This window comes from Marmota marmota, unplaced genomic scaffold (genome assembly GCF_001458135.2).
Source record: "Marmota marmota marmota unplaced genomic scaffold, marMar, whole genome shotgun sequence".
Lineage (NCBI taxonomy): Eukaryota > Metazoa > Chordata > Mammalia > Rodentia > Sciuridae > Marmota > Marmota marmota.
In genome coordinates, this window is record NW_026000019.1 from 19,940,254 (window position 1) to 19,965,295 (window position 25,042).

The following is a 25,042-nucleotide window of genomic DNA, read 5'->3' on the forward strand; positions in this document are numbered from 1 at the left end:
TTTGTGATCTCATACATCTTATACATAAGACATTTTCTGAGAAGGTTCCATAGGTTTTTACCAGAAAGTTTATGATGAAGAACATGCACACACACACACATGCATGCTCTCCCCCAAAGAAGAGTTTAAAAACTAGAAGCAAGGGAAGAAATCTTCTTTCAGCTGCTTCCACAGATGCCTGACACCCAGTGGGTGCTGTCCTTGTGCTCTGGTGGGCAGTTAATTGTCTCTGTCCCCGATACGGAGCCTGAACTACCATAGGCATCTGTAATCTCGGTCCTTGCAGAGAGAGCCTGGCACAAAGCAATTTGTGCAATGGATGGAAATTCAAACTAGAAATAGGTCCCTATTCAAATCAGCCCACAAGTCTTCCTTTTGGATGAGGCAGACATCTATGAGTGTGAATGTGTGCCCTCACACCCAAATAATAGTGTAGACACACGGGGATTACTATTGGGATGTAGGGTGCGTAGATTGGGACATTTTTTTTTCAAAGAAATTCAAAACAGACTTCTGGAAGATTATTTTTTAAGAATCATGCTGGCCGTGTTGGAAACAACCCCCTGTGCCGGCCCCACCCGGCCTCACGTGGCCACCTCTCTACCCCCTCCACACAGGGCTGGCTCCCCAGGATATATAAGCCTGTCTGAGTTCAGGCAGGAGCCAGCAGGGCCACCCATCCAGCCACCTCACAGAGCTGCCCAGTTTTGGAGGAAGGCTCGCCCAGCCTCTGCACGCAGGTTCCCCGTGCACTCGGCAGCTGCAGGCCCACCATGCCAGCTACGCACATGCTGCTTCTGGCCTGCCTGGCGTGGGGAACGGGGGCCAGGACGGCCCAGCTCCGGAAGGCCAACGATCGCAGCGGCCGATGCCAGTATACCTTCAGTGTGGCCAGCCCCAGTGAGTCCAGCTGTCCCGAGCAGGGCCAGGCCATGTCAGCCATCCAGGACCTACAGAGGGACAGCAGCATCCAGCGCGCCGACCTGCAGTCCACCATAGCTCGGCTCAGCTCCCTGGAGAATCTCCTCAACCAGCTGACCCTGGGCCAGGCTGCTGGGCCCCAGGGGACCCAGGAGGGGCTGCAGGGAGAGCTGGGCACCCTGAGGAAGGAGCGAGACCAGCTGGAGACCCAAACCAGGGAGCTGGAGGTGGCCTACAGCAACCTCCTCCGAGACAAGTCGGCTCTGGAGGACGAGAGGAGGCGACTGGCGCAGGAGAATGAGGACCTGGCCAGGAGGCTGGAAAGCAGCATCCAGGAAGTAGCCAGCCTGAGAAGGGGCCGATGTCCCCAGACCCCAGCCACCCCTCGGGAGGTGCAGCCAGACTCCAGGGAAGGTAAGGACGCAGGTGGCAGTCTGCCTGTCCCCCAGGTGACACGCTCCTGGGGACCTGTGAAAGGTGTCTGAGCCTTCTCTTCCTGCCCCTCCTGCCCCCCAGAGACCACACACTGAGCACACCACTCGGGGTTAAGAGGACAAAGCAGGTATTTTCACATATTTCCAGCAATTTGGCTCCTGCAAGCTGGTGTGGTTGGTGGCTCTGAGCTGGTGACTATCCAGCACAGAGGTTTCATCTCCCGAAGCAAAACAAGAAACCAGGATCAGGGGAGAGATGCGTGGAAGGTGATCAGTGGGAGGCTCCCAACTGCGCTTTTTGGAAAACTATTCTTTTTGAACCTGCTCAGGGACCATTATTCCCACCCTTTGGTGCCAGAACGGCCTCTGTCCCTGGGAAGGCAGCACATTAACGAGATACTAAGGGGGTTTGCTGCAGCAGCACTTGGGGTTCCCTCCATCGTCGTTTTGGAGGTTTTCCTATTCTTGGCTCCTCTGAGAGCCTCTGCTTTTAATTAAGTTCCCGAGGCGGCTTTTCTAACTGAGCTGCTCTCTGTCCCTCCTGGCCCACATTTGCCTGGGGACAGGTCTGTGTACTTCAGGGGACAGGCACACTCTCCCCATTAGCAGGGAAGACAGTAATCGCATCACTTCTTGTAAAAGCTGTGCTCCTAAATGTTCTGGGTGAGGAAGCGAGCAACGGTGCAGTGGGACAAAGTCTGGACCCTTCATCAAGGAAGAAAGAAAGGGCCTGGAGGAAGGGCAGGCTCTAGGAGTGTGTGAGCCCTGCCTGGCTCTTAACAGACAGGGAGAAAGTCACAAGGGACGTGTGGGACCTTTGAGGAAATGCGAACACCGACTGCACATGCTACTGTCTGAACACTCGGGTCCTTGGGAGAGAGAGTGGTGGTACAGATGTGAGGAGAGTCCCTTGTTCCAAGGAGAAGCCTGCTCAAGGGCTTGGGGTGCAGGGCCAGGAGGTTGGCATTTTGCTGTCAGAGGGTTCAGCAACAATTGGAGGACAAGAGGAAGAGGCCCGACAGATGTGGCAGACAGGGAACAACTGACCGGTCCAAGTGCAGAGTCCACGGGGGCCAGGGTGGGGTGGGGTGGGGTGGGAGGGACTTTCTTAGTATCTTTCAAAATAACTTGATGGGAAAAATATTTTCTAAAAAAAAGCTTTCTACAGGAAAGGCAAGATCTGCAGAGGGGTGAGGCTAGGAAACCCGAGTCGACGCCTGGGTCAGTTATTTATTTCTCTCTGTACCTGCATTCCGCATCTGCGATTCAGCAAGGGAGAGCCCTGCTGTGAGAAATGGCTTCTGCACAGTTCAAATGAAATGACTGTAAGGTGTGGAGGATTGCTTAAAACCCTGCATCCTTAGAATTGGAAGAGATCCCACTCGGAATGTTACCACTAGGGAGAGAGTTCTTGAGAGGTTAAAGGGTCCAAGGCCACACAGCTGGTCAGTGCAGAGGGAGCACTGACTTGAACTTGAGTCTGGAAGACAACAGGGAGTTACTACTGGACATAACATGGGCATTACTGATTTCAGGACGCTCCTGGAATGACCCTCTCAGCACAAACCCACACATGCGTGTGCAGTGAAAATACAGTTAATGTTTTGTCTTTTTTAATGACTGTGGCCATTTAACAGGTCTTTGGAATTTCTTAGCTGTGTCCTCTGATTTTGTATTTCTTTTTTTTGGGCCTTCCAACTGCTCTGCTTTTGAAATCAGGCAACGGCCCATTAGAATCAACTCCAAACCTGGAGTCTCTTTTCTAGTAGTGGATCATTTTCGGCAGGAAATTTCATTTGTGCAAGAACGTGGAACTTGAAAGGCCCCAGTGCCACTGGCTCATTCTTGCGAATGTGGAAACTGAGGCCACCCATAGTCCTAACCATTACTGCCACTGTCTAGCTCTCCTAGAGCCACAGAAGTCGCTTGTTTATCCATGCACACATGTGACAGAAAACACTTCAACACACGCACACAAGCCCGCACTATGAATGGAAGCCCAAAGCAGGGGAAATATCGTGAACCTGAGCTCTTAGCCTTTGCTTTAGGCGGGTCCCCCACAGACCGGAGCCTGGAGGCGGCTGAGTGCAGGTGGTTTATTGTGGGCTTACTTCAGGGCAGAGGGAGAGAATTCAGGGAAGGAATCAAGATGGCAGGGGCCTCTCAAAAGTCACCACAGTGGACAACAGCAGCTCAGTCCCAGTCAGGACCTACAGAGGGCCTGTCCAATGTGACAGAAGTGGGGACCGTTCATCTGTGACTCTGATAAGGCTATGGTGAGGGCCACCAGGCGTTCTAGCAGACTCCCACACAGTCAGAGAAGCTGGGCAGGGTGGGGAGGCAAGGTCCTGGCGGGTGACACCTGAGAGAGAAGGGCCACCTCCACACAGCTGGGAAAGGATGGGGCGTGGGAACCAGGCGTGTTCAAGCCAGTGCCAAGGATTCCCAGTGCCTATAGGATCGGGACAATGACCCCCAAGACTGGAAGTAACACGGGTAAGCGCCCAGCCCAGGGCTCGACAGAGGAGCCACCCCATAAGTGGACTGCCACTACAAAGGGCCTCTTCTGCTCGAGTTCCGTCACCGTCGACATACACGCAGCATCCCTATAACCCGCCTTGATCCTAGAGACAGAGCTCACTGGGACGAGTCTACAAGCTGATCTCCACTTCCAAAAGTATTTGTGACAACCTCTAAATATGTCGGCACTCTTCTTTTTCCGCATTCTCCTCATTTAAATTTCATAAATATATTTGTGTATTTATTTGTATTTTCTTCTGGTGCTAGGGATTTAACCCAGTCCCTGGGGTGCTCTACCACTGAACTATACCCCAGTGTTTTGTTCTGTTTGTAATTTTGAGACAGGGTCTCTGAAGTTGCCCAGGCTGGCCTCAAACTTGCAGTCCTCCTGCCTCACCCGCCCTGGTGGCTGGGATTACAGGTGGGCGCCACCGTGCCTGGCTCTTCATTTAACAAGACTGACTGGCCAGGCCTGCTGGTGCACGCCTTAATCCCAGCTCCCTGGAAGGTGGACACAGGAGGATCACAAGGTCCAGGCCAGCTTTGCAAAGTTGGCCTCAGCCACTTAGGGAGACCCAGCCTCAAAGTGAAAGAGTAAAAGGGGCTGGAGATGCAGTGGAGATAAAGCACCCCTGATCTCAGTCCCTAGAACTGCAAACAAACACACACACACTGAACTTTTCAAGCAGTGATAATAAATATTTATAAAAGTTATCACAATATCATTTGCATGCTTATGCAAATGAGTTAATGAGCTTAGTTTCTAGGTCAAGCTTCCTAGAACGAGTTTAGCAGAGATTAGGGCAGAATAGACAGAGAACTTCCAAAATTTTCTAATAGACGTCAACCTTGAAACCACAGAAGGACTGAGTTTTGATTTTTTAAGTCATAAACCTTTTAACTCTGACACAACACAGTTGCTAACCTTTTCCTAATCTCTGTTTTTTCTTTGCATTCAGAAGGAAATGTTAGCAACTGAAATATTCCATGGAAATTTGAGTTTTGACACATCTTTATTGAGGAGCATTTCACTGATAGTATCTTATGCAATCCTTAAAATAACCTCATACAATTGTGAGGTTCAAAATACTGAGGCTCAGAGAAGTTGAACCGTCTGCCCAAAGTCACACAGCTGGGACTTGGAAGGACTGAACTAGGAATCTACAACTTCTGGCTCAGCCCAGGCCCCTTCACACAAAAGCTTCCTGCCTTGGGTCCTCATGCCAGATGGCTCTACTCTGGGGTCTGAATGTTGCCAGATGCTCCTGGCTGACACAGCGAGGAGCAGCCGCCGGCTCCCAGTCCAGCCCTCCATCTGCTAACTGGGAACCGGCCTTGCGGTCATGCTGGGAGCCATTCCCTGACATTATGTTTTGCTGTGGCTCTTGTTTACCCCAGTGAGAACTGTGAGGCGTGGTTCCTGCACAGCAAGGAAAGAGCCAGGGAAGCTCAGGCTGCAGGGCTCAGGAGCCTGCAAGGCAGTGCTGGACAGGGTGGGACTCAGCACCAGCCAGTGCACCTCCGCTCTTCCCTGGCGATCAGGAGAAGAGCCCGTGGGGTGCTGCTGTGAGCAGCCCCAGAGCTGTGTCTTTACTGTGATGCCCACAGGGCACTGGGCTCAGCCCCAGAGCCGGGTCACTCCCCAGGGAGCCAAGCGGCCTGGCCTGGTGAGGAGTAGAGCCCACAGAAGGTACCGCCAGGGACATTCAGCATGAAGACTAACTGTGATGACAGGGCCACGGTAAGACAGAGGTAAACTCCACGTGGCTCCTCAGACGAGGGAGGGGATGGACGGCAGGATGGACTTGGGAGGGGTCCAGACCTCATCGGACAAGGTATGCTCAGCCCATGAGAGCAGACCAGGGGGCTGGTTGGCCTGAGCAGGTCTGGGGCTGCCAAGAATTTCCTGAGTGCAGGGCACAGGTGGACCGAGCGCCTCCCGGGGCCTGGGCATCCAGGAAGTGAGGAGCAGGGCCAGCAGGGCCTTCAGAGCACTGCGGTCCCGAGGGAGTGCTGGCTTCCGTGTGGGAGGGCGGTGGAAAGTCCATGGCCAGGACGAGGCTGCAAGGTCACAGAGGAGCAGCTGGGGCAGGGCTCCCTTGCATTCTGCACACAGGGACAACCCCCCACAGCCCAGTGTCCCTCTGGTGTCCTCTACTGAGATGGGTTGATAGTGCACTTTACACAAGGGCACCTTGACTCTCCCACGGCAGGTGTGAAAGGCCAAGTGTTCAACTGTGAGAAGCAGGCATCCACAACTGGCCGCGCCCACCACAGGTGGACAGGTTCACATCCACAACTGGCCACGCCCACCACAGGTGGATCTGGGGAGCCTAACTAAATGCTCTCCTCCACAGTCGATCCCTGGCCCGTTTCTTCTCATGGTACCGCCTGACTCTCTCTTAATACAGCTCCTCAGTGGAACTTGGACACTCTGGCCTTCCAGGAACTGAAGTCGGAGTTAACCAAGGTTCCGGCTTCCCAGATCTTGGAGAGTCCCTCTGGCCGTCCCAGGAGTGACGATAACGGTATGGAGTTGGGTGTCTTCCCTGCTGAGCCCACGTGGCCTCTGTCATGTCTAGTTCTGTGTTCAGATTTGGAGAGTAAATGCCATCAGGAGTGACCTCCCTGGGAGCAGAGACAGGGAGGGACTGAGGACAAGAACCCACTCTTTCCTCTTGCCAGGGCAGGTCCTCAGGGAGGCAGCCTTTCCCAGAAGAGTCTATCTCCTGCCACCCACCCTGGAAGGCAGCTGGGCTGCACCGGGGGAAGATGAGCAAGGCCTATTTAGCCCACTTGGTCATTGCATTGAATTAACCGCACCTGGGAAGTCACAAGCCTCAGTAGCTCCTTCACACCCTTAACCTGAGGGCCAGGTAGCTGCCCTGTCCCATCTAGCACTTTCTGTTAGTAAAGGTATTTCTGCTGAACTTCGGCCACCTAGGAAAAGCACAATTGCCCCTCTTCAAAGTGTTCCCCAAAAGGAATGATTTTTAGAAGCTTTGCCTGTGTCACAATTACTGTGAGCACTGAAGGGCACCCATGGAGATGGGGTAATGAAATATTCAAAGCATGATTCAGTAAACGGTACCTACCTTCTGTGTCGACATTGAAGGTGCCCGCTAAAGCACAGAAATCTTTTGATTCTGCTAAATCTAAATTTTCAATTTTTTTTAAAGTGCTGGGGATTGAACTAGGTTTGAGGTTTTTTCTTATGAGATACTCGCATATGACAAGGAAGACCTCTAAGTCCACAGCAAATTTTTTTTTAATATTCAGATATCTAATTGCTAAGAGCCTTAATAAGGTGGGGAATGTGCTCCACTTCCAGCCTTCTTTTATTTATTCATTTTAATTTATTTATTTGTCACCCCCAGCCCTCTTGATTTTTGATTGAGACAAGGTCTCGCCAAGTTGCCAAGGCTGACCTTCCTGGGCCTCCTGAAGAGCTGGAATTACAGGTGTCCACCACCAGGCCTAACTAGAAGTTATTCTTATAAGGAATTCATTTTCACTCTTTTAAAATAACTTGAAAGTCATGGGAAGTAATCTAATGAACACTCCGGGTCCCTGCCAAGCTCGAGTGTTGCAGATGTGGTTGAAGCCGTCTAAGGCCTCCCCCTTGACGACTGGGAGGAGTAGGAATCCCTTCCCACGACAGACCCACCGCACATTTGCTGTGCATGTTCTCTATACCTACACCTAACATGTCTAATCACATCTCAAACTTGGAACAGCCCTGCTACCCAAAACAGTACTGCTATCCCCCGTTGCCTGGGAAGGCTGAGGTGTGCAGAGCTGAGGACCTTATTGAAAGTCAGGCCTATCTGCAGCCAAACCCAGATTTAAGCCCAGACAGACAGCTGGTCCTGGGGCCCCTACTTCTGCCTGCTCTGCTGCTTCCACTCTGTCACTGTCTGTATTTGGAGAGCTGATAATACGAGGTGCCTTTTTTAAATTTTTTTTATTTTTTAAATCCATCAGGCTGTGGAGAACTGGTTTGGGTAGGAGAGCCTGTCACCCTGAGGACTGCAGAAACAATCACCGGCAAGTATGGAGTGTGGATGAGAGACCCCAGGCCGGCCTTCCCGTACACACGGGAGACCACGTGGAGGATCGACACGGTGGGCACAGACATCCACCAGGTCTTTGAGTACAGCCTCATCAGCCAGTTCGTGCAGGGTTACCCCTCCAAGGTGCATGTGCTGCCCCGGGCGCTGGAGAGCACCGGAGCCGTGGTGTATGGGGGGAGCCTCTATTTCCAGGGGGCCAAGTCCAGAACCGTGATCAGGTACGAGCTGAACACCGAGGCAGTGAAGGCGGAGAAGGACATCCCGGGGGCCGGCTACCACGGACAGTTCCCGTACTCGTGGGGCGGCTACACAGACATTGACTTGGCTGTGGATGAGACGGGCCTGTGGGTCATCTACAGCACCGAGGAGGCCAAAGGAGCCATCGTCCTCTCCAAACTGAACCCAGAGAGCCTGGAGCTTGAACAGACCTGGGAGACCAACATCCGTAAGCAGTCAGTCGCCAACGCCTTCATCATCTGCGGCACCTTGTACACGGTCAGCAGCTACTCCTCAGCCGAAGCCACTGTCAACTTTGCTTATGACACGGGCACAGGGGTCAGTAAGACCCTGACCATCCCATTCAAGAACCGCTACAAGTACAGCAGCATGATCGATTACAACCCTCTGGAGAGGAAGCTCTTTGCCTGGGACAACTTCAACATGGTGACCTATGACATCAAGCTCTCCAAGATGTGAGGAGCCCCCAGCCCTACCAGCAAAGGCAGGAGGAGATAATGCTCAGGGCTCCAGAGGGGTGTGGGCTGCTGGGACAGCCATCCATGCAGAGCCAGCACTTATCCTGCTCCCTCGATGCAGGAGACCGCGTGACCCACCAGGGCAGGCAGGGTAGCCATCTGAGGGCTGAGACAACTTTGTAGTAGGATAGATATTCTTTTCTTCTGTCAGCTTTTAAAAGGGATGCTTGTCCAAGATAGTTCAAGGTTTCTGTAGATTTGGGGCAAGAGCTCAAAGGCTTGGTATTTCCTTCATAAAACCATTAATCTTTCAAGTTGCACGGCTCCCTAAGCCATGATAAAAGCAGCACTTCTAAAGGAAGAGAAATAGCCCCGTGGCCTGCACTGAACTTACGTAAGAAGTGTTTACTACCACTGGCTTCTAATGCTTCAGGAAGAATTCAGTTGTGTATTCTACAACCCCTTGCCTTGGAAAATAAAATGATCATATATGACATCAACTTCCCTGAACTTTGTGAGAATCTTTGCCTAAGAGAAGCAGATAATTCCTTTGGGCTGGGAGATGCGACTGCAAAGTGCCGGGTGTGTGTGTGAGTGTGTGCGTGTAACCAGGAGGCTTGTGCTTGGTTTCAAGGCTGCGCCCAGATGGCACCAGGCACACAGTGGAATCCACGCCTCCATCTCTTGGTGTTCCTGGCCCTTCCTAAAGCATATTCCATTTCTCCCTCAACTCAGCCTCTCTGGACCCTAGGTCCCCTTTGGTTCTTATCTGTTGTCCTAGGTATCAATTGTGTAAGCCACAACCTCAGGTGAGCAAACCTCCAAGTAGTTTTCTCCAATTCTTAAAATTTTGATAAAATGCACATAACAACGCTTACCATCTTGACCATGTGAGTGCATGGTTCAGTGGTATTAAGTACATACGACGAGTTGTTCAACCATCGCCCCATCTATGTTCAGAACTCTTTCACCTTGTAAAACTGAAACTCATACCTGTTAAGTAATAACTCCCAGCCAGGCGCGGCGGCCCATGCCTGTAATCCTAGTGGCTCAGGAGGCTGAGACAGGAGAATCGTGAGTTCAAAGCCGGCAGCCATGGGGAGGCGAGGTGCTCAGCCACATTTGAGAACGTCTCACTGAGTTGCTAACTCCCAGGACTGGAGAGGAGCTCAGTGGAAGAGCACTTGCCTGGCATGAGCAAGGCCCTGGGTTCAGTCCCCAACGCCACAAAAGTGGAACCAAAAAACTCCCCATTCTCTATGGAATTACTTTTTTTTTTTAAATTTTTTTTAGTTATAGATGGTTACAATATCTTTAATTTGCTTATTTGTATCTTCGTGTGGTGCTGAGGATCGAACCCAGTGCCTCACATGTGCAAGGCGACCGCTCTGCCACCGAGCCACACCACAGCCCTGGAATCACGTTTTAGTAACTGAACTTACTTTCCACAGTTGCTGCTGTGTCGCTTCAGCATGTTGTCACTCATTTCAGGGCTTTCCTCTCCCCACTCCCCCGAGGTGGCCTCCGTGCTGAGGGCACCGAGTAGTGAGAACGCAGGCAGAGCTGCCCACACCTGGTTGCACCATCTGTGTGGGTTCCAGCCCTTGCTGCTGACATTGCGACTCACACGAAGAGAGCCAGGCCTGTCAAGGTATATTGCTTTTCCTGGCCTGCTGCGTGTCCCGCTGGCATACGGGGACATTTGAGGAGTTGCCCTGTGCCATAGGAACACAGGTCCACCTCTGCTCTTCTGCTGGTGCTGGGCCACTGCTCCTCGAGATTTGCCACCTAGACCCCAAGCTCCCCCGGGAAGCTGCACCAGTCCCCTCTGCTCTCAGGTGCCCCAAACCGTGGGAGCTCCCCAGAATCCAGGCTCTGTCTCTGACATTCCTCGCTTCCCCAGACTTTATTCACACTGCAGGGGCGGGACAGCCCTTCTTGGCCTTCTAAGAGAACCAGCTCGGGAGGCCACAGCTCAGCTTTAAAGAGATTCTCCCGCCCGTGAGTTGCGAGGACCGTCTGTGAAAAGCAAAGCCAGGGCTCGACTTCTCTTTTCCATTGGCCGTTGATTCTCATTGAGGCTACCCTTGTATGAACCAGGAGGAGGAGGACAAGACCACAGACGCCTCTCCACTGCGTCTCCGTGGCCTGGGGCTGCCGTGAACACCACAGCCTGGGGGCCTCAGAAACAGACATTGGTTTTCCTGCGACTCGGTAGGCGGGAAACCCGAGTCAAGGTGTCAGCAGGATGGGCTTCTTCCAAGGTCCCTCTCCTCCGTGGGCAGAGGGTCTTCCCCCTGTTTTCACACAGTCCTCCCTGTGAACTTGTCCCAATCTCCTCTTGTGATAAGGGCGGCAGTCATATTAGGCTGTGGCCCACCCTGGTGACCTCGTATTGATTTAATTACCTCTTTAAAGGCCAGATCTCCAAAGCAGGCCGCACTCTACAGTACAGGTTTTCTACTCTTATCTGAAACACTCAGGACCTAAAGTGTTTTGAATTTGGGGTTTTTCAGGTTCTGCGGTATTTGCAGACCCATGAGGACATGTCTTGGGGCTGGACCCAGATCTACACCTGAAATTGACTTAAGTTTTCATCCACCTTTGCACATAGCCTGAAGGAGATTTCTTGCGACACTTTCAGTGTGGCCCCTTTTGACCGACTTCACAGGAGGTCAGGTGCTAAATCATGTGTCTCCTGGGCCATCACACAAGCACCTGAAAGTTTCGGATTTTGGACTATTTCTGATTTTGGATTTAGGATGTTCAACTGGCATTAGGATTAAGACTTTAACCTAGTACAAGTGAGCCCCTAACAGCTTCCTGTCCCTGCCGTAGTCCGGCTGGGCAAAATAACCGAGAGGTGACAAGCAACTTGAAGGTTGAAGCAGGAACTACTTTATTGCGAGTGAACTCAGCAGGAACTGAGAACTCAAAGTAGCGGGCACCCAAGGTAGCAGGAGCCGCTTCTCTGCCGGACCGCAGAGGTATATATGCTTAACTAATTACACACAGCTTAACTTAATCAACATCATCTAGATACAGCAGTCAGCCAATAAGGAATCCTCATCATCTTAATGGCTCGCTGGCGTTGCTTCACAAACCTCTCCTCCTGGCAAAGTGCCAGCGCCATCTTGACTTGGTTGTGGCCCTCAACATGTCCCCACTCTCACTCATGGACGAGACTCTCGAAACAAGCGAGCCCAGAGGTCAGCACGCAGGGCTTCATCCACCTGCTGAGCACCGTCAGCTGCCAGGTGTGCGGTGGGAAGCGGCAGGTGAGGAGGCACAGCTCCCCATCAGCCGTGTTTCTGGCTTCGGGACAGAGAAGGTGACGGAAGGAAGAACAGAGGGAAGAAGGAGACTCCTTCCCTACCTTCCGGGGCTGGATGCTCCTGCACCCTCGTTTCTTTTGCTGGCTCCTCCTTCTAACCCCAACCTCTGAGGAGGAAGTACCCCAGGGCTCAATGCAGGGGCTCCTCTGTCCTCATCCTCTGGCAACGTCATCTACTCTCAAGGCTTCAAGTGCCATGTCCATGCTGATGGCTGCACCCAGCACTAATCTCTCCAGCACAGTCCTTACCCCAAACTCCAGATTCACGTATTCATTTGCCCAGTGACAGCTCTACTTAGGTGGCTGCTGGGCTTATCAAACTAGCAAAACTTGAACTTCTGAGTCCTCTCTGCCCTGCTCCACACATCGAGTCTGCTCTGCCTGGAGCTGGTGGCCCTCCGTCCCCACAGTTGCACAAGCCAATAATCTCGGGGTTGTCCTTTATCCCTCTCTAACTCCCCACATTCCATGGATCAGCGACTCGATTGGCTCTTTCAAATACAACAGATCCAGAATCTGGCCTCCTTTCTCATTGCCCCAACTGCCACTGGTCCCAATGCCATCTTGTTCCTGGATCACGATGGTAGCACCCAAACCGCCTCCTCTCCCCTCACCAGCACCACCTCTTACCCCGACTGCGGCCAGAAAACTCCATTAGGAAGCAAGCCAGCCGTGCCCTCTGTTCTCTGGAAAGCCTCGCGGCTTCCCGTCTCCCAGGCAAAGACAGAGCCCTTACCAAGCCACAGGACCACCACCTTTCCCACAGGGTGACCGCATCTTCTGCCCACGTCCCATCACTCTACTCCAGCCAAGCCCAGTGGCCTCCTGGCTCTCCCTCAAATGCACCCGGCACACTGTGTCCTTCAAACTGTGGCTCCAGATCCTCCCTCTCCCCAGACGTCCACACAGCTGACTCCATCACTGGCTGCAAGTCTTTGCTCAGATGCCACCTTCCTAGACAGGGTCACCCAGACCCTGTTTAAAATTGTAGGCAACCTATTGTTTCCTGGGTACTTCTAATTCCTCTTACCCTGTTTTATTATTCTGAAATTTATTTTCCATTATACTCACTCATCACTTCCTCAAGTATGGTATAGTTCATGTTTTTAGGTTGTGCGTATATGTGTGTATTTTGGTGGGGGGTGGTACTGGGGATTGAACACAGGGATGCTTTGCCACTGAGCTACAATATGAGACAGGCGGTCACCAGTTGCTTAGGGCCTAAGCTGCTGAGGCTGACCTCAAACTTGAGATCCTCCTGCGTCAGCCTCCCAAGTCACTGGGATTACAGGCATGCGCCACCGTGCCCAGCACATTTTTTGCTAGTCTTCCTCCACTGGAAGACTATTCCCCTGAGGCGGGGATTGATCATTCTGTACAACAAAATATCCCTAGTGCATACGACTCCTATGGTGGGTCCTCAACAATGCTTGTTAGACAGATGAACAGAAAGAACATCCTGGAGCTTGCTTAGAAATAGAACGAGGAATAAAACCAGCACAAGAGCTTCTTCCCTTGATTCTATTCTTCACTGGCTGTGGCCTTGCAGGGCTTGACCTCTGTCCTAGACTGTCACATTCTACATCTGACATCCAGCAGGGTGGCCACCAGCTCTGTAGCTACTGAGGACTTGTGACATGAACTGTGCGGCCGAGGGACTGAATTGTTGTTTGCCGCTGCTTTGGCACGTGCTGGATAAACCCAGGGCCTCGGGCATTTTAGGAGAGTTCCCTGCCACTGTACCCACCAGCCTGAGGTTTTTTAAATCTTATTTAATTTTAATGAACTTAAATCGAAGCAGCCATTCATGGCTAGCGGCCATCCTGTGGACAGTGCCGGTCAGCTTCCTCATCTGACTGAGGCCACAGCATGAGTACCTGCCTGGTGATGACAGGGGTCGGTGCACACCTGCTCTGCTGCCGATGTCCGCGGAGGCCTGCTGACCATGTGGTTGGAGGACCAGGGCACCTGGGTAAGGCCAGGTCTGCAGAGCACACCCACAAGGACTCCAGGAGGATGTGGATAAAGTAAAGGATGGCACGGGAGGATTTTTTCCTATGTGCATCTGAATTATCCCCCTTCCCAGGCCTTCCAACCATTCAGAGTGCCCTAGAAATCCTTCAGGGTGCCCTGGGGTCTGCCAAGAGGCTTGAGCAGGGGACCCACTAAATCATCCACACTTGGCCGCTTGGCAGAGTGGGCTTCTGGTACAGAGTCTTTTAACCTCCTAGAAGTAAACTTTGAAACTGCTGTTTTTCAAAGTCAACCACCCTACACCCTTAGTTCCTCTAGCATGGAAGGGCCACGCAGCGGTGGTGTCCGGCCTGAGTTCTGAAAACCCAAACACCCCCGGGTTCTCTGGACCTTTAGAGTCAACACAGCAAAAATTGAACCCCAAATCTGCACATGTGATGTCAGAGACTCAGCTTGAAACGAAATCCCTCTCACCATCAGCTGTGGAAAGCAGAGCTCAACAGAGGTTCTGGGGAAAGAAAAAGAGGAAAGAAGATTCTAAGACAGCTGTCAAGGACAAACTCAGGAACGCCACTGACACTGTTTGCTGGGGTTTTATGTAAGAGTCTACCACAAAATAACTTAAGTCGTACTTGGTTGGGAGATGGGATCCTCGGCTGGAGAAGGAGGCGGGGCAGGGGGTACTGTGAGGTAGGTCTTTCTGGGAGGAGGTGTTTGTTCTGTGCCCACATGGGAGAGCGACTCCCCAGCTTCATAGCCTTTCTTGGTAACCACGTCTTCTCTAGAAGGAAAGACACATCAAATAGCCAGATGAGAGGCTAGTTCAAGTTCAAGGCCAGCCTGGGCAACTTGGAAAGACCCTGAGCAATTTAGAGACCCCGTCTCAACCTAAAATATAAAAAAGGCTGGGGATGAAGCTCAGTGGTAGAGCACCCCTGGGTTCAATCCCCAGTACCCAAAAGAAGAAGGTTTTCAAATACAGATAGGATGAAAAAAAAGAGAGAATTACACACCCAGATGTCGGTACCTGAAGAGGACCAGGTAACATTTTAGGGGACTTTCTCCCACTCCTCTGTCACCATCCTCTTGCAAAAACAAGACGCACTCTATTTAATTCTGAGTCAGCTCTTCTCAAAGTGAGCTCAACCGTCTCCCTTGGTCCGACAGAACCAGTAGAGCTGGGATCCAGGCTCCCCACCCCTGGGGTCGCCTCCCCAGCGGGGCTCTCCCACTATTCCCCACCCCCACCCCACAGCAAGCCAGAGGAGAGCCTCAGGTACCTCCTGTCCATGGTGACTCTGCGCCTGGTCACCTCGGAGGCCAGGTCTCTGTAGGGAAGTTCAGTGCTGGGGTCCACAGGGCTCTTCTGAGCCATGGTGTGCCCTTGGAGCACTGGAGGAGTCAGATGCCCCGCACCTGTGTAGCTAAACCCCAAGCATCAGAAATAGGATTCAGGTGTCAGGGGAATGCTCCAGTTCCATCCAGCATGGCTTGCAGAGGACTGTCACATTCTCAGGAGTCTTCCCTCTCCCCACCTGGTCAGGAGGCCCAGAGACTACCTGACTCTCCCCAGACTGCACAGCAGGCCGGTCTGCTGCCTCCCTCTGATGGTGCCACTCCAGCTGGGCCCTCCCCTCTCAGGGCTCTTGGTACCTGCAGAGCTTTCTTCCCAGAGCCCTAGCCTTCCACAGGACAGGAGAGGAACTGGGACAGCAGGGGATGGGGGCCAGTCCCCTTACCCAAACAGGCACATGTGGCTCCATATAAGAAGAAAAGGCCGTCGCCCGTAAGTGCCGCCATGGGACAGCTCTACTTGTATCAGGACTCCCGTGAGACCAATGGGGAACTAAGCAGCAGAGAAATCAGGAAGCTCCCGCAGAAGGCACAGAGCCGGAATCTGACCCCGGGTCTCTCTGCTTCAAGGACTGTGCTCTCTCCACTGCAGAGCCAAGCAACCCTCAAGTGCTACCTCAGGACCAAGCCTTCTCCAAAGAAATGGGGCTGCGTCCCCGTGCCTGCTCACTGGGTCACACTGTCCCTGTTGGAGCATGAACTGCAGTGGTCTGAGTGCACCAGCTGAATCTTCTGACTGGAAAATTCTTTCTCATCAGGACGCCCCAGGGACTTACCTTTCGATCCCAGGTCAGCTTAGGGTACAGCCTCTTTCACCCTTCAGCTCCTGGTTTGGCCAAGAAACCCCCTCAGTACACTCTGAACCACACAGAAGGTGGAGCTCCTCCACTCCCCAGAGAGAAAGACAAGGCAACCTCCAACACCTCTTCCTGTCTTTTATCCTGCTAGAGTCAGCCTCTCCCAGGAACTGGAGTTAATGGGATTGATCTGCGCCTTCAGAAGGTAGCAGCTGATAGGAATTATCCCGCCAACTGTGGCCTTGGGAAATCCCCGCAGAGCCACAGAAGTTGGGTCTCCAGTGTGAGCAAGAGAAGGAAGCACTCTGTCACTTGGGCAAGGGACAGCGCTGCTTAGACTCTAGTGGACATGACGTCTGGACCTGTGTCTGCTGATTGTCCCTCTCCCGGAGCCATCGTGCTCACCCATGTCCCCCTGTCCTGAAGACGCTGCAGAGCTGCTCAGAGGGCAGCTGTTTGGGCTTTGGAATCAAAGGAGTGGATCGCGTAGCTCCCGCTTTTGAGTTAAATCATCCTGGGCAAGCAAATTGAACGTCTGTGAGGTGATTTTCTTATCTGTAAGAGAATCTTTCTTCTAGGGTAATTGTAAAAACTGAGAAGATATTTGCAGAAATTCCTAATTGTGTCTCTTTTCCATTTGTGATTATTCAAAAGCGAGTTTGAATATATGCATTTAGCCCAGGAATGACTATAAATATATAGGTACAAGTACAGGTTTTCCCCTCCTCTACAGCCAGGAGTGGGCCTGGTCCTTCCAAGCCCAGTTTTATACATTTTGAAAGCAGGAGCCCACTTACTCCTCCCCGACCACCCCCGGCAGCTCTGTCCTCCCACCTGTTTCCTTCAGCCACAGGATTCCCAAAGTCTCTAAGTTGTGAGGAGTTTTCAAAGCATAGACAAATTTTTGCAGATATGAGAAGCAATTATGATTTGCACATTTCCAGACTGCTGATTTCTTCAAGTTGTGTGTGTGTGCCTGCGAGTGTGTGCATGCGTGTGTGTGCGTGTGAGTGTGTGCTGCGAGTGTGTGTGTGTGTGTGTGTGTGTTGCTGTTACTGCTCAGGGCTTTGGAGAAGGAAGCCTCAGGTTGGCTGTAGTTCAGCTCTACTCCACCTCAAGGGATCAGCGGCAACCCAAGCCAGGAAAGTGCACTTCCTCCACACCATCCATCCTCTAGGACGTGTGCTAATCCTCAGAAGCGCGTTCCTGATGCTGACCTGCAAACGTGACGTTCACATTTCATGAAGGAGAGGCTCTGGCCCCAAAGCAGAGCATCTGCTTTTCCCACTGACATAAAGAAACCAGTCAGAGGGCCTTGCTGCTGGGGACAGCACGCTGGCCTTCAAAACAAGGCTCGCTGGACACCATCGTCCAGCAGTTTAATAACCGTGCTCTTCTCACAACACACGTGGGTAAAACAAAACCAGAACCGTCTGCTGCACCCACAACAGAAAACAGGCAACCTCAAGAGGCTGCGGCCAACACTCAAACAGGGGCACGGAAACTTCTCTCTTCCATTCTCTCAAGTTGCTTGGAAAATACGCGCAGACCTTGGGAGACAGCGGCTTGCTGTTGAGTGTACTCCTGGCAAAAGAGGAGACAGGGTTCTTCCAGAGAGAAGAGGGGGTGTCCCTATGGGCCAGAGGTGCCCCTAGGGACTGGGACTGCAGTCTTGTCACCCAGTAAAACTTCGCGGCTCTAGCGCTCGACTGTGAACTCCCATTATTCAGTCATCCCCAGTCTCTGAGAGGCCCGTAAGGCCGAGAGAGTTCTTTTTAGACACATATGCATAATGGCTAGCAGGGCAACCAGCACCACCAACACAGGCCTTCAGGACCTCAAGTGTCCCCTCAGCAACGGGACCCACTGGTGAGCAGCTGAACGTGCTTGGCCAAATGCCGGCCTCAGTTCGGTTTCCTGTCCTCCTGCTCAGGGCTGGTACCTGTGCAGCTGTGTGTGGCTGGAGAGGAACATGCACCTCGAGGACTAGTTTCCCTTTCAATTCACGGCTGCACTCTGGGTGGGAGCTGGCCCTAGGCCTGGACGGCGTCTCCGCATTCCTCGGGCCCCCCCCCACACCTGCTGGCTCTCATTCCTAGCTGAGGACCCTGAATCCAGCACAGGGAGCGTCCACATCCCGCACATCCTCCCAGCTTGCGAGTCCCCATTGCCTCCCGTTGCTGAGCTGGCCCTGGGGCTCTGAACCCCATTCCCTGTCATCAGCCTTCATTCCTGCAGCTCTCTCTCCACTACCAAATTGGGTCTTTCTCATCAGTGTACGACAGGTTGGTTTTCCCACCCCAAACCCTCCTTGACCTCCTCTCCTGCTGTTTTGAACTGGAGATTGAACCCAACGGCCACATCCCCAGCTGGGGCAGCTGAGGCAGGCGAAGGACTGCTGGAGAAGGGGCTGCCAGTGCCGGCTGGGGTAGGTATGCCCATCTGTGTGGACGGACTGGACCCCGGGCACAGTCCACCTGGGGTGGCTACAGGAACACTCTCCTCTGACATGGCCCAGCAAGGACCTGAAAGACAGTGCTCCCATGCGCTCCCATGGTCCTTGGAAGCGTGGGGTAAGTGAAGGAGGATTCCACCGCCGATGGTGGAGAGGGAGACACGAGGCTCGGAAATGGGCGTCCGGACTGGACGTGCTGCGCGAGGGCGAAGGCCACCGACTGTGTGTTCTGAGGGCGAGCCCGAGGGGGACGCTCCCTTCACCCAGGGGACAAGGAATACACTGCTAAAAGGGGCCCTGGTGTCCCTGGGGGGGCTTGGGGTAGCTGTCCTCAGTGGCAGGGGCTGCTCGTGGGAGGTGCTCTGATGGGAACTGGCCCCACACACGGCAGCAGCACTGTGAGCGAGTGCAGCAAGGGACGAGAAGGAGCTCGGTGACCAGGGACACACGATGAGCAGGACTACCGGCCAGCAGAGGGCCAGAGTGGTGAGGGCGGGGGCTGGCGTGGCTCCCAGGAGGTCAACAGCAGCCTTCCCAGGAGCCATGAACAGGCAACAAGCAGAGTCTGGCCTCCGTATCAGTGACGGATGAAGAGGTCCAGGGCAGCCACCTCCACCAGAAGCCATGATCTCTAGCCTCAGTTTCTGACTAAAAGAAACCGGGTCCCCAGGAGGATGGATCATATAACATCATGGCAGATGTACAGTCAGGATTCTCCATGGGGACCTTAGGCCATCTGCTCCAGTCACCATGTGCTGGACACAGGGAGATCCATGCATTTTGGAGAGTGTTGGACAGAGGATTCAAGACGATATCAACATGGCTGTGGGTGTAGCTCAGTAGTTGAGCACTTGCCTCACAAGGCTCTCAGATCAATCCCCAGCACTGCAGAAAAACAAGACCCCAAACCCAACCCAACACTGTGGGGCTCAGAGTTGAAAGCACAGGGAGGCCAGGAGTGTCCTGGCCCAGCTCTGCCTCACAGGGGTCCACCTGGCCTGTGATGCACCCAGTCAGTGGTCATTTCCCTTCTCTTTGGATGTAGAATGGGAATGAACATACTTGGAAGTCAACAGTATTCCTCACAGATCATTGGCCAGTAGGAGCTATTTTTAGCAAGGAAGCTAAGTTGCTAAGTAAAAGTCCTTGAAATCACCCGCCCAGTCAAGGTAGTAAATAAAATATTATGTGGTGGGTGAGACAGGCCTCCATTAGTGCCCACCTTAGAAAAGTAAAGGATGTAGGGACAGCAGTTCCTATAATATCCCTATTTAATTGGCTTTTCTGGTCCCTAGAAGAACCAGAGTGAAGTCTATTGCAAATGCAACCAAAGTGAAGCCTCAATTGTAGGTGCTGAGCCAGGAGTAATATATCTGTTAGAGCAAATTAGTGTGGGGGTATCCCCAAGTGACCTTTTAGGGATCCAGTAGTTGGGGCATGATGCTCCATCTCAACAGACTGTCCCTTGTACCTTCACCTGTAAGAAGGAAGCACAATTCCTGGTGGGCCTCTTTGGATTTGGAGGTAGCATTTTCCTGCTTGGGAATAATGCGCCAACCCATATACTGAGTGAGTGACACAAAAGTATGCTAACCTGGAGCAGGTTCTAGAGCAGGAAATAACCACACAGGTCCAGACCGTGGGGCCGCTTGTCCACTTGCTGGAGGTTAACTAGAGGACATGCTGTCGGAGGTTTTGATGCTGGAAAAGGTGTGTTGTGAAAAGTGCCAACAGGGAGACTATGTGCAAGTCCATCTGATGATGGAGCTTTAGACAGGGTTCCTGAACAGGTCATCTGAACCTGGGGTGGGCAGTGACAGAGCCGCCAGCACAGCCCATTTTGCATGATTCTGTTAGATTCACAAGACTGTGCATAAGGAGGGCTGGAGACTCCCATGTCACTACTACTCTTGAACAAGCATCTGTCCCCCAGCTCATCGGGGTCTCTTAGAGTCAGCTTAAAGAGAAGGGAAAAAACTCAGTGTGTGGGTGCAAGCCAGAATTGGACAGCTTCTCCAATTCTCAGGTTGGCCTTGAATGAGAGCAACAAGGTCAAGCTCCTAAGTCAGTTTCAGGTTACACATTTGGTCATCTGCTTCATGTGGAAAGAGAAGTAGCCCAAGGTAAGAACATATGCAAACTCATGAGCAGTAACAGGGCCTTAGAGGGAAGACTGGAAGACCACCCAATTGCTTGATGATTAGACTTGACATGTATTTGACACATGGGTTACATACAGTAGCCCTACGTAATAGGGCAGGACCTACCTCAGCCTGCAGCACTAGAAAAAGGCTCACAGTGTCCTGTCCTCATGGGATCCTGAATAATATCTCACTGGACCACGGAGCATACATCACATCAAAAAAGATGTGGTAGTTATACATTACCAAGGGACCCAGTGGGCCTATCACATTCTGTACTATCTAGCTGCCAACCTGATGGCATATTGATATGGCCTTTGAAGATAAAATTGAGACGCCAACTTGGAATTATACCCTGTAAAGATGGTGTGGAGGCAGTCTCTAAGTCTCTGGCCTCCTGTCATTCATATCTGCATAATCTCCTCGAGTGGGGAGTCACTGACTGCCAACTAAGGAACTGAATAAGGCAGAAGTGATAGGATGTCACTTCTGACACTAAGTTAGTAAACACTGTGACTTCTGTCTCGCATGTCTAGATTGGAAACCAGCTGCTGGAATGCCAGGCAGCCCCATGGAGTCACGTGTGGAGAGCTAGTTGTAAGGTCAGGCACCGGTGATCCCAAGGAGGCAGAGGGAAGCAGCTGAACGAGGCTTTACTGAGATTCGCTCCCAGAGGGGCTCAGGGGGAATCACACCTAGGCTCGGCGGATGGGAATTTTATTGGGCTTAGGGCAGGAAGGGAGGGCTTGGGACAGGAAAGGGAGGTTTTTCGAGTCCCTTGTCCTCCTGGGGTTGGTTGGGGGGAACTTGCTGAGATCTGATTCCTTCCAGGATTGGTCGAGACCTCACTGATTGACAGGCACCATGACTGCTGGTCTGCCAGAGCCTGATTGGTTGTTTTTTCGGGCGCAGGTAGCTTGGTGCTTTGTTCCCTTAGCCACCTCAAGCCAACCTAACACTACGGAGCCACAAGCATATGGTGACATTGGAGGACAATTTCCCCCATTTGAGCCTTACAATGAGACCGCAGACTTGGTCAACTGCTGGACAATGAAATCCATCTGGAGGGCCTGGAGCCCTAGGCACCAGCTGAGCTGCATATACTCTTGGCTTGGCCCACAGACACTGAGATGCTTGCAGGAACTATTGTTTTGGGGTTATTTGTTACACAGCAACAGATAATTAATAACCGATTGCCCTTCCAAGAACCAAGGGTGGAATTAAGCATCTTACTCACTCAGGAAACGTCTTTCTTCCCTGCCAACTCTGGGCATTGGGTTGGGGCTCTTGTTCACAGAGGAAAGACAACCATCAGAGACAAAGGAGGAAGGAGCTATTGCTTCTTCCTGGTCACCTGGGCCTTATCTTGCCAAGAGACCAACAGGAAAGGAAAGAAGTTATAAAGCAGAAGGAGCTGGCTCCAGGAGTTGGGAGATAGCTTTTATACAGAGGATCTAGAGAGCGCATTGACCTCAGGGCCTCGGGCCTTACTTGGAGCAAGGGCAGAACCTGGGTCAGCCTGCTAGTCCAGAGGTGCTGGCTGAGGGCGAGGGACATCTAGAAGGAGCAGGAGAGAGTATCGGCTGTGTGGCCTAGTGACAGTTGCAATGGCAGGTTTACCTTTACCTACTTTATCAGGTAGAGAGCAACCAATGGAGCAGCTACTGCCAAACCTTATCCCAGGAAGCCAGCATGTCTGAGCAGTCAAGGGAGGAGCACAGTGGAGAGTGGGTACTCATTTTGAACCAAGAACTTGCTTTTTCCAACTGCTGGGAGTATTAGCTCAGATTGCCTCTGGCAATTTCCTCCTCTCCCACCCCAGGGCAATAACTGGAGGTGAGAGCCTAAGTCCCTTTTTCAAGGCCTGATGATTCGGACGGCCATCATTTCTCTAGAAATTCTCTTTGAGACAGAGGCCTCTGCTACTTGGGCATCTCAATATAACTGCTCCCTCTGCCCATTCCTTTTACTCCTCCACAAGTGTGGATCCCAAGGGCAGGTCACATCTCTTCTGCAGAATCTTGTGGAACCTAAGACAAACGCATAGACCACTATCTGTGGTCAAGGAACGCCATCCTATCTTTAACTCACATGGAGGGAGGTTCAGGAAATACCAGAGTTGTGTAGGTGTTTAAAGAAAAAAAAAAAAAAAAAGGTCAGGGACAACCCAGAGTTAAATTTGGGTATAAGCCAGCATTTAGAAAAGAATTAAAAACAGAAAAGGGTGTTAATGGTCTCAATTTTTTTCTTTTTGTTTTTTTTTTTTTAACGAATCACTTCTGAAGTTAAGTCTTATGTGGTCCCTCAACACAGAGATGGATTTTATTTTACTGTGAAATCAAATTATATCAAATTATATAATTTCAAATTATATCCCTCAGTATAATTTGAAGTGGGAAAGAGAAGCGGTAATGTAAATCTCATACTTACAGCAGCTATTCAACTCTAGGGAATCCAGGGCCCTGAAGAGCTCTGTAGTTAGCCAGGCAGTTAAGTTCATCACATTTCCAGACACCAGGCATGGCAGGCTTTTGTGGGGCAGTGCTGCAGACCCACCTCAGCCTCCCGCATGCCAGGCAAGTGCTTTCCCATTGTACCACTCCGTGGCCCAGGCATGGTTCATGTTTTTTTTCTTTTTTTAATATTTTTTAGTTGTAGTTTGACACAATACCTTTATTTATTTATTTTTATGTGGTGCTGAGGATCAAGCCCTCACGTGTGCTAGGAGAGCTCTACCCTTGAGCCCCAGCCCCAGCCCATGTATGTTTTTAAACCTCCTGAGACAGAAACATCCTTCTAGGGGCTGAGTGATTTCTCCTTAGTCGTTCACCAGGCACCTGCAAGCCCAGCACTCTCACCGCGGTTTATTCAGTCGGAAGCGCTTGTGATGGCGACTCAGACTGCCCAGACCAATGCTTCCTCTTGCCCTCTGTGCGCTGCTGGGCGTGGGAAGGTGAGGGCAGCTGCCATGTGTCCACCAGGGCAGCGCTTGCTCCGTGGTTTCCAGGTGTTTGCTCCTTTAATGCAGGAGCAGCTGGGGAAGCACACGGTGACTGCAGCATCTCCATGGGCTCCAGTTTCCTGAGACCTCTGGCTGACACGAACTTGGGAGAAAGCCTTTGTAGCGAGGGGTGTGAACTTAGGGAGAACAGGCTCAGTCGTCAGGCATTAGTGGCCAGGCCCTGTTCCCTTTAGGAACCCAAACTACCAAGACTGACCACAAAAGGTGATGCTACTGTCTTATCACTTTGCTCTTCTGTCTCTTTAATTCAACCATGAGCTCCTAGAAGGATGGATCATGGTTTTGGCTTTGAATATTTAGGACCCAGCAAAAATACCTGCCCCGTGCTTTGTCCCCTAGATAAAAATGTGACCACCTCCTGTGGGAGGCGTTCTCAGAAGCCATCTCGTACTTCCTGACTGCTGTCATATTCCACCCCCTTCAGCGCTTAGGGTCGAACCCAAGGCTTGGAAACGCTTAGAACGTGCCAGGAAAGTGCCCCACACCGGCCACGTGCTCCAGCCCTCCTAATTACATTACAATGTACATTTGTAAAGAAGGCAAACACTCCCAGTGCCTGATGCTGGGGGTAGAGATGGGGGTGAGTGACAGTTCAGTAGTAATTCTGTCTTGCCCTGAAGCTTTCCACTGTGGCAACTGAGCCACAGGAAACTTCCCAACACCCAGTTATATTCCCAGGTTATAGAAATCCAAGGCTTGCGCAAGCCCTTTGGCAGGGATCACCAGCAGATCCGAGCGGGGCACCTACACTTTGGGGGCAGCAGCATTCTTCCCATTTGCTCAGCGAAGGCCCTAATAGGGCTGCCTCCCTAAAACCACTAGCTTTATTCACATTAGCAATTTGTTCTAAAGCCACTGAATTCTTTAGTCGAGCAAAAATTTTAAAGTGAAATGGAATAGTGTATCTCCAATTTGAAAACTAGTGACTAAAGCAAGCCAGATACCATTCTACACAGAAGTGTCTGAAATGAACAACTGAACATTTTGCTTCTTGGAAAATCTAACTCCAGAGAGCTGGAGTACCTCTTGTTCTGTCCTTGGAACTGACACTACCCTCAGGGCCCACAGGCTCTATTTAATGAAATTCCCTCACTGTATTCTTCACTAAAGAGTGATGCATTTTGGGATGGGTGCAGTGGCACATGCCTGTAACCCCAGCAGCTCTGGAGGTTGAGACAGGATTGAGGGTTCAAAGCTACCCTCAGCAAAAGTGAGATACTGCCTCTGAGTAAAATACAAAATAGGGCTCGGGGTATGGCTCAGTGGTTGAATGCCCCTGAGTTCAATCCCCCATACTAAAAAAAAAAAAAAAAAAAAAAAAAA

At 51.7% G+C, this 25,042-nt stretch overlaps 3 protein-coding genes across 3 annotated transcripts in view; 2 read left to right on the top strand and 1 right to left on the bottom strand.

Annotated features, from left to right (window-relative positions):
• The first annotated feature begins 646 nt into the window (after positions 1-646).
• On the top strand, positions 647-9,143 carry Myoc (myocilin). The gene is made up of 3 exons (XM_015491816.2): positions 647-1,335; positions 6,287-6,403; positions 7,860-9,143. The coding sequence occupies exons 1-3, from the start codon at positions 774-776 to the stop codon at positions 8,642-8,644; spliced, it is 1,464 nt and encodes a 487-aa protein (XP_015347302.1). The 5' UTR covers positions 647-773; the 3' UTR covers positions 8,645-9,143.
• Positions 9,144-12,292: 3,149 nt separating this feature from the next.
• The window catches only part of Prrc2c (proline rich coiled-coil 2C), a 74,220-nt gene continuing 61,470 nt past the window's right edge, over positions 12,293-25,042 (bottom strand). The window contains exons 33-35 of the mRNA XM_015491819.2: positions 22,702-22,708; positions 14,694-14,700; positions 12,293-12,326 (exon numbers count right to left, since the gene is read on the bottom strand). Coding sequence (XP_015347305.2) covers positions 12,293-12,326; positions 14,694-14,700; positions 22,702-22,708 — 48 coding nt within the window. The remainder of the gene's footprint in view (positions 12,327-14,693; positions 14,701-22,701; positions 22,709-25,042) is intronic.
• The window catches only part of LOC107147235 (small nuclear ribonucleoprotein E-like), a 4,019-nt gene continuing 2,561 nt past the window's right edge, over positions 23,585-25,042 (top strand). Inside the window, exon 1 of the mRNA XM_015491630.2 lies at positions 23,585-23,746. Within this exon, the coding sequence (XP_015347116.2) occupies positions 23,585-23,746 (162 nt within the window). The remainder of the gene's footprint in view (positions 23,747-25,042) is intronic.